The sequence below is a fragment of the Sebastes fasciatus genome, chromosome 4, assembly GCF_043250625.1.
Source record: "Sebastes fasciatus isolate fSebFas1 chromosome 4, fSebFas1.pri, whole genome shotgun sequence".
Classification (NCBI taxonomy): domain Eukaryota; kingdom Metazoa; phylum Chordata; class Actinopteri; order Perciformes; family Sebastidae; genus Sebastes; species Sebastes fasciatus.
Genome location: NC_133798.1, coordinates 34,513,156 through 34,525,412, shown reverse-complemented (window position 1 = coordinate 34,525,412; position 12,257 = coordinate 34,513,156). Strand labels below are relative to the sequence as shown.

Genomic DNA, 12,257 nt, shown 5'->3' with positions numbered 1-12,257 from the left:
TTTTTTGTTGTCTGTTTTATTGTAACCTACATGCTATCGCCATGGAAACGTCGGTTAGTCCACCACTTAGTCCAGGCTGAAATATCTCAACAGCTATTGGATGGATTGCCACGAAGTTTTCTACAGACATTCGTTGTCCACAGAGGATGACTCTAACTGACATTGGAGTTCCTGTGACTTTTCCTCTATAGCGCCACCATCTGGTCAAACTTTTTATCTTCTAAATACTTTTTTCTTTTGACCAAAGACCTGCAAAAATAATGACATTCCCGACATTCTTGAAGGATGGAAGTTTCGACTTCTGACCTCCAAGTTCACCAGATGCACGACGCCAAACGTAAACAAAAAACATGGCTGACCTCAACAAACTGATGTTTCTTTGGAAAGTGTACACACAGTTGAACTCCCAGCAGTGCATCCTCCACATTATTTTTGGCATTTTTAGTGTTTTTCCGAATAACTTTTTTGCAGAACAGATAACTTCCAGCGATTGTTACCAGCTACCTAATAACATGGTGACATATTTTGACACTAATTTATATGCAGATCTCATCTTTATTTAATGCTGCGTTCCAGACAACTCGGAGGTTGGAATTTCCCAGTTGAAATTTCCAACTTCCGACCTCAAACGTTCCAGGTGCACGACAACAAACGTACACAAAAAACATGACTAACTGTGGCAAACTGTTTCTGTGGCAAGAGAGCACACAATTGAACACTTAGCAGTGCAGCCTCCACATTTTTTCTGGAATTTTTGACGTTTTACCGAATAACTTTTGAGTTGTTATTTACCGTAACCAGCTACCTAATAACATGGCGACATATTTTGACACCAATTTACATGCAGAACAGGTTTTATTCTATGATAGTATATATTATTTTAATTAAATACAGGCAAATATACTTTACGCTGCCTTTTAGATAATGGTTTAACATTTACAATGTGCGCTTTTGTGATTCATTGTTGTGTGACGTCAGACAACTGCTTCTTTGCGAAGTCAGGGTAGATGGATTTGCGATTTGCCCGTGTGTTGCCTGCGACTTTGAGTGGCGTTTCATTGTACTTTTTTCCAGTAGGAGGTCGGATATTTTCAAGTTACGAGTTGTCTGGAACGCAGCATTAGTTTAACACCAATTAGCAAATGTTAGCATGCTAACACGCTAAACTAAGATGGTGAACATGGTAAATAATAATACCCACATGCCGACGCATTTAGCTCAAAGCACCACCTGAGTGCAGCCTCACAGAGCCAGAAACATTGTTGTTAGTCTTGTTCAGATTTGCAAAACTGATGCAAAGACTACTGTACAACTTATATTTATATACAGTTTATTGTACATTTATTGACATTCTTATTGGTGCACCAGGTAGCACAATGGGTAAAATTTCATAATATTCATATTGAAGAACAATCTAAAAAACACATGAGAGAGACAGGCACTTGTTGGAATATCAGCCTTGTACTTCAAGGAGAGACGGTTGGAGGGGGGGAACAGATGGTGGAAACTCAGAAAGCTGGAGCCAGCCAGAGTTAAAACAAGCTATGTGGGTGAATACAGTCCAAACAAAGCACAACTGAACAGGTGACAGACGGAAAATCTCAAATCTCCCAGTGAGTTTTAAATGAATATTTTTTTCCTTTATGAAATGACATTTAATAAAAGACTTTACTGAATCTGAATGATCAAAAAATCAAACTGGTGCTTTTGCACTGCCACTTTAGATTAAATACTGCCTCCAGGACAGCCATTGACTTCTATTCATTTGAGGTTGGTATGAAAATCAACTTGCAAAGCCTTGAAATCTGCTTAAGATACCATCCACCACCGAGGAGGACATGTGGTCGCAGCTATTATTTGATCAGTTACAGTTATGCAGTTGAGAGCATGAAGACTTTTCCTTGTTGGTGTCTTTCAGTGAGCTCTGAGATCTCGTGTTTGTAAATCAGTAAAACAATGGACACCGAAAAGAATATTGTGAATTTGGTCTTTTCAGAGCTTCTTTGAACACACCGGCAAGGAAGCGTCAAAACAGCGCCTGCCAAAAAACTGCTTTACTGTGCAAAAATAGGTAAAGAAATAAAGGCAACTACATGTTCATTGTGATGAATTGTCTATTTCAAGCCAGTCTTTAAACTAAGAAGGTTGATTTTTACACAATACTGCTGAGAAGTGAGGTCAATGGTTGCCTGGACGGTTGAAAATCTTAAATGTTAATGCATTATAAAACTGCAAATCTGTAAAGCACATGCAGTCTGTAATTAATGATCTAAAACAGTGTCTCCAGTCCCATAATGGGTAGATAAAAATGAGGAACTGTAACCGAATGGTTTATACAGAATACTGTAGAGTGGTATAATGAGTGAGAGTGAGTGGTTTCCTGTTGGACTGTGCTCTGGAAAACAAAATCACTTCAACTTCTCACACACTTTCATTCATAACTTGTTTGTCATTACAACCACACAGCTAGATTTGGGCTTTGAGTCTCCACAGTCTGTGGGGGTTTGTGATATATATATATATATAACGGCTCTTCAAAGGAAGAGGGAGGAGGTTTAGTCGAACAGCTTGGTGGCCGTGGCCTTGCCGTCGTACTTGGAATCTTTTCCATCGAACTCAGAGGGAAGGATGTCGGCGTCGAACTCCTTGTAGTAGTTTTCCAGCTCGTCTCCGTGGACGAACACCTATAGAGCGAAGACAACAGCTGTTAGAGGTATTTGAGTCTAACATGTAATTAGGTGGACATTTAATTTGAGTGGATATCTATAATACCATGAGGTGGGAAATCTTTAAAAGGCAGTGCAACACATAGTTAAATATTAGAAAAACAAACAGATGAGACATTAATTGCATAAACACTGCATAACGTTAATTGTAAAGTGGCATTTTGGGGTATTATTTGAGTATTATTGCAGGCTTGCAGCAAGCTCCACCAAAAAGAAGCACAAATATTTTAAACCAACATGTTATTCAAATGAAATAGAAAAACATAAATCTTCAAATTGGATTAAATCTGTGTTTGAATCCAAAATCTAAAAGCTAAATTAAGATAATTGATGATAACAATTGTGTACTCTTACTGCTGGTACTATTTCAGTTAAAATGCCTCAGAGCTTCATGTAATGTCACGTCACCTCATATCAGTATAATGTTACGTGCAATTTCTCAATAAAATGATTTATATCCTGCACTGAGACCCGTTCTGACTGTTTCTTCTAACATGGTCGTGTCTGATAGACTGAGGGAGGAGCAGCAGTGCTGCAGTCGGTCATTAAAGGATCAAATGCAGCTGACTCACTCTCTCTAGCAGCTTGCCCTTCATCAGGGGTTTGACCACATTGTAGGTGGTGGTGAAGTACCAGGGCTGGTGGATGAAGTGCACTGCTTTGAAACGGGCAGGGAATGAGTCCTGGCAGGAAAAAGAAAAAGTTAAACATCTGATCCTATAACCTGTAAACTATAATCAGACATGAGGAATAATCTACACAATCTTCTGAGAGTAACACTGCAAGAATAAGAAAACAAAAACATATTTTCCACTAATCTAAAATCTATCGTATCTAGCCGTGCAGAGTTTACAACCTTTAAAAATGAGGGAATATAAAAACCATCTGAAACTCAAACTTGGCTTTTCATCTGCAGCTTTAATATTCTAGACTATCCCTTTCTCTCCCACCTGCAGCATGTCCACCATCTTCTTGAGCTCGGTGGGTTTGATTCCTGACGCCTGCTGCATAGTGAAGCCCTTGAAGTTCTCAATGATGCAGAAGCCGTTGATCTGAGTCTCCTCGTTCTCCAGCAGCTTCTCCAGGATCACGCAGTAGGCACGCAGAATCTGAAAAAAAAACAACCCCACCCATGTTGATTGGCTGATTTATTGATTTAAATACTGTATTGCTGATATTTGTGATATGAAGAATAATTATGACAAGTTCCAGTGGTGGAATGTAAGTGCATTTACTCAAGTACAATTTAATTTTGAGGTACTTGTACTTTACTTGAGTAAAGTTAAAATAGTATTAGGAAAAAACAGTAAAAGTTATAAATTTGGAATTTGTTTTTCTTCCCTCATTTGGGATACCTCTATGGATAGAGGCGCCCCTAGCATTCGGCAATGCCGCCTATGCCTCCTAGGGCCGGCTCTGCTTTGCATATTTAGGTTATTATTACAAAATAATAAACTAATAAATTATGATATATTATTATTAAAAACAGTATATAAAGCAATCAAAATTAGCCCTGCTTTTACCAGCTGCAACATTAGATGCATCACTAATTGTAATGAAGTGATATAATATACTGTATATAATTATGAAACGGGTCATTCTGCATTAGTGATTTAACTTTTTGTAGTTTATTTGTTATATTATTATATATATTATATTATATATTTATTTAGTATATTTCGATGCTAATAGTTTTTATTTATTTTATTTGTTTATTTTTACACTGTGGTTTTGGCTACTTTTATTTAATCTAAAATATAAAAATCTCTGAGTACTTCTTCCACCACTGACGAGATCAGATTGGTGCAGCAAAGAAGTTGTTTACTAATTTAAATGAAAAGTGAGTTTGTAAACATGCTTTTCTAGGTGCATTGTGGGACATGTGGTCACCCAGAAACCCCCCCACGTACCTCATCGAATGTGATCTCCTCGTAGTCCCAGTTCTCGATGTTGAAGAGCAGAACCACGCGGCCGTACTTGTCTCTGCTGGGCAGGATGCCGGGGTAGCCGGCCTCGATGGTGCTGCGTACGGCCTCAGGGGTCAGATTCTCAAACAGCTCGGGGTAATCCTTCCTGAAACGCACGTAGCCTGGCGGGAACAAAGGAGCACGTTAAGGGGGCACACCAGGCTGTAAATCTGGCATTTGTTTAATTGAATATTAATGCACAATTTATTCCTGTGAATGAAAATGTAGGTTCGGTCACGCTGTCTCTAAACCGATAGCATGAAAATGATCACCTGTAAAAGTTGGGACATTATTTTGTCAGTGCAAAAATATATTTATTGGTATTATCCTTCAATAAAACAGGTCATTTGAATCCTGTTTTTGATCATATTTTTGTATCCTTATATTATATTCCAGACACCACTGACAGATTTAGATTTTTTAAATTTATACTCGTATATCCAAGTACATTTACTCAAGTACTGTACATTTTTGAGGTACTTTTTATTACTTTTAGTATTTCCATTTTATGCTACTCTACCTCACTACATTTTGGAAGCCAATATTTTACTTTTTACTCCACTACATATATTTGATAATTAAATTACTTGTAACTTTGCAGATTCAGATTATTAAAACTAAATATATAAATGGTAACACTTTACATTAAAGTCTTTTTAAACATTATATAATGTATAAATTAATACCTTAGTTAACATTAACACCATTGATAAATGCTTACTAGACACTTCAGTTACTGTTAATTTACTGTTAGATAAGGAAGGGTTTGTTTGAATGTTTAATTAATGTACCCTTATCGTAAAGTGTTATCATATAAATCAACAAATAAATTATATATTATTATTACACTGCTTTGTTGAATGCTTGATTCTGATTGGTCAATCGCGGCGTTCTGCGGCATGTTATTGTTTTATAACAGACCGTTGCTATGTTTAACAGACCGTTGCTATGTATAACAGACCGTTGCTATGGGCGCAGTTCTGATGTCAGACTCTGGCGACCGTTTTTGTGTCAGATTATTGATTTCTTAATTAAGTAGTCGTGTAATAAGCGTGATAATGTACAGCGAGTGAGTCAATGTTGTGAAATAAACCCCTTCAGGGCGATGAGAGACCCCTCCACTTCGCCCTGTCGGGTTTTATTTCACAACAATGACATTCTCGCTCTGCATTATCCCTTGCCATTCTGCACAATGAGTACTTTTACTTTTGGTACTTTATTTTGATGCTAATACTGTTGTACTTTTACTTAAGTAAGATTTTGAATGTTTGACTTTTATAAAGTATTTTTTACACAGTGTTCTTTTGCTAATAAGATCGGACTACTTCTTCCACTTCTGCTCATAACATACATACAGATCAGCATGTTTATTATTGCTTTCTCTTATGTTGGATTCATGTGATATAATCAGGAGTTTGAGATTTTCTGGCAGGAAAAATGCTGTCGGTATATTCAAACATTCTTTCTAACGTACCCTTCATCAGGTCGTAGGCTCTGGGAACGTCGTACTTCCTGGCGCGGATGAAGCGGACCAACAAATTGTCGGGTTTCTCCCCAAACGTGTCCTGCACCCCCTTGGCCAGGTCGTCACCCACCTCGGCCTTCTCCTTGATGGTTCCTCGCAGCTCCTTTACCGCCGACACCCGCTTCTCATCTGTCTCGTTCAGCTCGTCCTTGGCCTGAAGGGGGAGCCGGACCAGACGGTTACCTCACAGTTTGTTATACAGTACAGTTTAGTGACATAAATAGTAGTTACCAGTTCTATGAGTACGTGAGGAGCCCTCTAACAAAAAAAGTAAATGAAAGGTTATGTTTATTAATGTTGCCAGTGACTGCTGTATTGTCAGAATGTGCATGGAGAGCTGCGATACACAGAGGAGTACTGTTTGACAAGGCTATCTCATCAATTTAGTTTAATCTGACTCTCTACTTGCCCTGATATTCAGTCCAACATTCAGCCTTCATGTCAGCCGTTCTCTGTTAGTGAACAACTCATGTTTGTCCTACCAAGATCTACCCTATTGACTTAACTTAGTGTGTTATCCCAGCTTATAAATGCATACAAAGCTAGCCAGCCTTTTACCCTTCTTTTGCAATGTTTTTAGTGCATTCTTTTAAAGAGGATTAACATGAGCAAACGTACTGCAGGTGGGTTTGGACAGGAGCTAAACTGGTACTTAACGGGGAAAAAAACTGTAGCTAAATGCCAAGTGTGAGCATAGCCAGCTAGTTTCCTGTCTTAATTTTCTCTTCCTAAATCATCTTATATATAATCTTATATTAATATGTAGTTTAATACATCATAATTAGCGATATACTGCAGTAAAAAGGGATTAAACTCTTGAACGTGAACTATGTTTTGTATCCTGGTTTTTCAGACTTGGTAATGTGAGATCAGGTCCGGTTACCTTCTGCTTGGTGTGGTCCGGCAGGCTGTCGCAGGGTCCAAACACCGGTCCGTGGTCCTTGACGGTGAGACGCTCCAGTTTGGCCCTGAGAGCCTGCTCCTCCTCCGACACCATACGGTAAGTTCCACTCTGGAAAGAGAACGGACGACTTGATAAAGCCTGGTTCTCGACTTCTAGGTGTAAGTGTTGCTGTAACTGTAACTGTCATAGAGTTACTTTACAGGTGCATTATCTTAGCAAAAAGCAGTGTGCCATCTCTATATTTTCCTTCCATTGTAGGATTTGTTAGGGCTCCACATAGTGCAATCATGTTACGCTTATAATTCAGAAATTTATAGAGTCAAGCATTCTGTAGTTCTTTGTAAATACAGGACATCTTATTTGTGCACTAGCTGATATATCAAATAGAACTCTGTTAACTGAGCTTTTGAGCTCTAAGTCCTGGGTATCATCTAAAATCGTTTTGATATTGGAGCCTATTCAGCAGTCGTGTCTAGAAGTTAACCCATAAATTGCGAAAAAACTCTCGCTACACTCGTTACGTCACGACGACCTATCATAACCTTAACCATCTCGCAAGAGTTTCACAATTTGCGTGTTACCTTCTAGACACGAGTCACGACCCTATTCGGTGCCGACACTAAAACGATACTTTCGATTTGTGATATTGGGCCGTATAAACGGGCGGCAGTAGCTCAGTTCTGTGGGGACTTGGCTTGGGAACCGGAGGGTCGTCGTTCAAGTCCTCACACGGACCAAATACAGACTGTGAACTGGTAGCTACCAAGGTGCCCTTGAGCAAGGCACCAGACCCCCAAAACCCTCAAACATGTGATATACATTTACACAAATTAAATTGACTTAACTTGAAGGCAAAGTTCTTAATAGTTGAATGTTGTTGCTTAAAAGACGCAAACACAAGCAGCCATATAAGAACTTGGCATTCAGTAAATATCTGATGAATGAATAGAAAACATGTATGATAGTATGATATTATAAGTCTAACACCCAGTCCTACAAGATGCACCTATAATTACTTCATAGTAAGAAGTGGAACGTGTTTTTAGGACACAAAACTGTTTTGTATTTATACTAACAGAAGTCAGAGCAAAGCAGCACTGAAGCACATAATTATCTATAATGATGATAATAACTATGGTCTCTGCTCAGCAGGCTGTTGCACTGTTGGCCACCCATGAATAGGTCATCTCTGGCACACGTGTTATTAATAACATTAATAATGGATGCGTTCCATTTAGCTGAGCCGGTTGCAGGTCGCTGGTATTATGGATACTCACTAACTGGCATTTAATGTGTCTACACAGAGAAACACTTGTACTCTTTTCCTGCTGCCTGCTGGTTAATCTGGTGATCTAAGTTGGTTTCTAGTCTTGCATGTTGTCAATTTAATTCTCTCACAAGACTCGGTTGTGCTGTGTGAGGTTTAAAAAGCACAACAAAATACCTTTCCACCAGCAGCAACAATCAATAGGCCTCAGTGTTTGATTAATCTCCCTCACATGAGTCCAGTAAAGCCTGTAAATACATGGTGAGGACTACGAGCAGAGATTAGCAGCTAAAGCTACTGTAGCCTGTTGACAATGGGTCTTTTTCTAATGCTGAGCTGCAGCTGAGTCCACGTTAAAGGAAGATGAAGAGGTATTCGTCTTGGCGAATTACTCAATCAGAGCTCTTCAACGCTCCTGTTACAGCTCAGAAATCCACATAAAAATATCAGCATTGATTTGACCACAGTTTGAAGTAAGAAAAAGTGAAAACACTTACAACCACAGCCATGTCTTCTGCTCTTTATATCAGCTTCGTACTGTCTAGAAGGGAAAAAAGGGAGGTATAGTAAAACAAACAAACAATTGACACTCTGTTCTCCACTTTAATCCCTCTTCATCCCACCCTCGCTGCTATCACAGGGTACCTTGATTCAGCTATATTTAGCACTTCAGCCCATTCCTGGATGACTTATCCGGAGATTTAAGCTCGACAGTCTTTTGGTTTCATAATCCACAAGCTCACAGTTGTTGTCAAAGTTTAAACTATATTTGGTGTCATTGCCAAGAAACTCTGCATATCAAGGTTGAGAAATTTGGTTTGTATTCAACCTTAATGTCCCGTTAAATCTCCTAAAAAGTAGATTTTAAACTAAGCACATGTAGTGTCGTCCTATTCTAATACAGTAGTAATGACTTAATTGATTGATAGGCAATCAATTAATCATTTCTCAAGTAAAAATACAAAATACAGCCTAGCTCTTTGTAGAATATGTGACAGTAAATTTCAATAAATCTTAAGCTTTTGATCAAACAAAACAAGCAATTTGAAGATGTCACCCTGGCAACTGTGATTTTCACGACCCTATAGAGTTGCATTTTATAGAACAAAATCAATAACAACCAGCAGATTAATTGATACTGAAAATGATCGTTCATTCACACTTAAACTGGGTGAAAAACCCAATGCACAGTTGTATGGCTGCAACATTATTTTAAATGTCTTGTGCATCATTTTACACACATTTCTCTGCAATATTTGGATACCTTGAGGGTTTTTCTCATGGGTTTGATGTTCAGACAAGCATTTATTCACACTCTTTAACATAAATTACTACTCCATTTCTTTATATTGAATATAAGTTACGTTCATCAACATTTAAATTTTGCAGGCAAAGGTTTGGAGGGACTAAAAGACCTTCCACCTGCTGTACTGAGTCTCTCCAGCATATTTCTAAAGACATGTGAGTCCAACATGTGTACACTACACCGATATCTTTATATTATAACATAATATATACTCAGCAGACACTTAAATCCAAAGCGGCAGAACCACGAGAAAATTTTTGGGATTGTCGGTCACAGTGGGGATGCAGCTCTGAACCTGCAGAGTTAGTCCCATGATGCACCTACTGAGTCTCATAACTTAATTAGATTTAGCACTCAAATACCTCAAGATACAAGAAGGAAACTGTGTTTTGGAGTCAAAGGCAGCCAAATATACACAATATTTGTATGTCTCTGGTGAAAATCACTGATCCTTTAACAGTTAAACTACAGAGGAACCCAGTTTTCCAGAGTTTGAGTTGTTCACTACCCGAGGAAGAAAAAAGAGAAGCACATCAAGTAGAGGAGTCTTACCTGAGGCAGATGTGAAGTTGCTGGCGGTGAGTCGTCGGTGTGGAGCGAGGTGGACGGGGACCTATGATTTGTAGCGTTGGGATTAGTGGCGTCACACCAGATTACATCCAACTTTTTTTTTTCTTTTCAATCAACATAAAAGTGGGCAGAGGGTGGGAGGAAGTGATGGCGAGGGTGCTGTTGGTCCAATGGTGGAGGGGCTCCTGTGATGAGAGGCAGGGCCAGTGCACATTATGGATGATGTAATTTTGAGTACACACTTTAGGTAAGAGCTGGTTTTAAGAGGACGGAGGGATTTGATTGCATTCCAAGGAGACTTGAGTGAAAAGTGACCATTGTGACTGCTGATTCCCAGTTTGATTTCTGCAACGTGATCGCAAGAGAGAGGAGAGAGGAGAGGTGGAGGCTGGTCTGTTTCACATGTTTAGAGACATCATGATCTGCTTCTAATGTTGGGACATGTTTTAATGGGACCAGCAGCAATAGGAATGACTTTATTTATTGTTTCAAACAAAGGGCTGGGATTTATAATAAAGTCTCTGTCTCTCCATGTGACTAAATCAACATTCATTATACAATCCCAGACTCAGTTTAGCAGCAAAATCTAATAAATCAATTAATCTAATCCACCAAATGTCAAGGAAATCTGTCCTAGTTTTTGAGACCCTGTGTCAATGGAACAGAGGCAAAAACTTACTCTCACAGCATCACATTTTGTATATGATATATACATGGTACAAACTATGTATAAACTCTATCAGCTGATGGTGGTTAAAGGTCACATATTGTAAAAAGTGAGATTTTAAGGTCTTTTCTATTATATAGCAGGTGTAAGTGCTATATAAATACTGTTAAACTATCAAAACGCTCAATACACAGAGAAATACACACAGTCCATATTCAGAAATTGCACGTTTGAAACAAGCCGTTAAGATTTCTGTCCATTTGTGATGTCACAAATATACAATATTTAGACCATTACACAGTTTTTAAACGTAAACATTCTAAATGTGTCCCAGTTTATTTCTTGTTGCAGTGTATGTAAATAACATCAGCTGACAGGAAGTAAACAAGGACTCAAGCTGTTACCTAGCAACGCAATTCAGTTGCAATTCCATTGAAATGCACTAAAACAGAGCGTTTCCGCCAGAGGGTAAATACAGGCATATTCAGGCTGACAATATGAGGAAAATAAAGTGTTTTTTGAACATTACAGCATGTAAACATGTTCTATTAGAAACACAAAATACAAGAAATTTCCTCAAGGTGTTCCTGAGATTTGTTCACGAGAATGGTATTGACAGACGGAAAACCCGAAAACATAATGCCTTCGGCAACAGCTGGCACCGACGCGGAGGTGTAAAAAAGCAACTATTTGGTAGTTAGAAGGGCACCGAATTTGACCTGGTGCAAAAAAAATATATATAAAAAGGTCTCAAACCATTTTTATGTACTTAGCACATTTTCCTAAACATACCTACACACACACATGAACACACACACAAGCCACAAGGATTTGGATTTAGACTTACGTGCATTCATATCAGTAAACACGGACCCTAAACTATCCACAATTCCCTGTGATCAGATTAGTTCTCACATACACAATCTGTCAGCGTTAGGAGCCGAGAGTAATATAAAGGTTTATATAACGTGAGCACTTCATCTAATCGGACACACGCGTACGCTGAGGTCTGAGGTTGAGTAAAAAAAAATCTCCAGATTAATCTCAAGTAATTGAGCAACAGAGAGGTGTGAAAACAAATTAACAAAGAGCAGCTGGACGGTAAGTAAATACAACAGGAGACTGTAATCGGAGTAATCGCTGTGGTTTTTTGCTTTTGAGCTGCAATTTGAGTGAAAATTAGGATTTTTCTGTCTCTTATATCAAAAAAAAATTCTGTTGTTTCATCTGTAACAGACTGTAACAAATAGACTTGGTAAATGGTAAATGGACTTGAATTTTTTAGTGTTTTTTTCTAGTCTTCCGACCACTCAAAGCGCTTTGCA

The 12,257-nt window shown here is 38.5% G+C and overlaps 1 protein-coding gene across 2 annotated transcripts; it reads right to left on the bottom strand.

Annotated features, from left to right (window-relative positions):
- Positions 1-20: 20 nt before the first annotated feature.
- Positions 21-12,124, bottom strand: rlbp1b (retinaldehyde binding protein 1b). Of its 2 annotated transcripts, none has more exons than XM_074633832.1 (8): positions 9,035-10,232; positions 8,887-8,930; positions 7,102-7,230; positions 6,168-6,372; positions 4,637-4,815; positions 3,677-3,835; positions 3,299-3,409; positions 21-2,684 (listed from the first exon to the last, which is right to left on the bottom strand). In XM_074633832.1, the coding sequence occupies exons 2-8, from the start codon at positions 8,896-8,898 to the stop codon at positions 2,556-2,558; spliced, it is 924 nt and encodes a 307-aa protein (XP_074489933.1). In that variant the 5' UTR covers positions 8,899-8,930; positions 9,035-10,232; the 3' UTR covers positions 21-2,555. The 2 variants fall into 2 exon arrangements, with proteins under 2 accessions (XP_074489933.1, XP_074489932.1); XM_074633831.1 differs by lacking the exon at positions 9,035-10,232 and adding an exon at positions 10,248-12,124 and having other exon boundaries at positions 22-2,684.
- Between the last annotated feature and the right edge of the window lie 133 nt (positions 12,125-12,257).

Coding starts and splice junctions, on each gene's coding strand:
- rlbp1b (XM_074633831.1), bottom strand. Junction 4,816..6,167: donor AGCCTACGACCTGATGAAGG/GTACGTTAGAAA, acceptor TGTTCCCGCCAG/GCTACGTGCGTTTCAGGAAG. Junction 3,410..3,676: donor AGATGGTGGACATGCTGCAG/GTGGGAGAGAAA, acceptor TTTTCCTGCCAG/GACTCATTCCCTGCCCGTTT.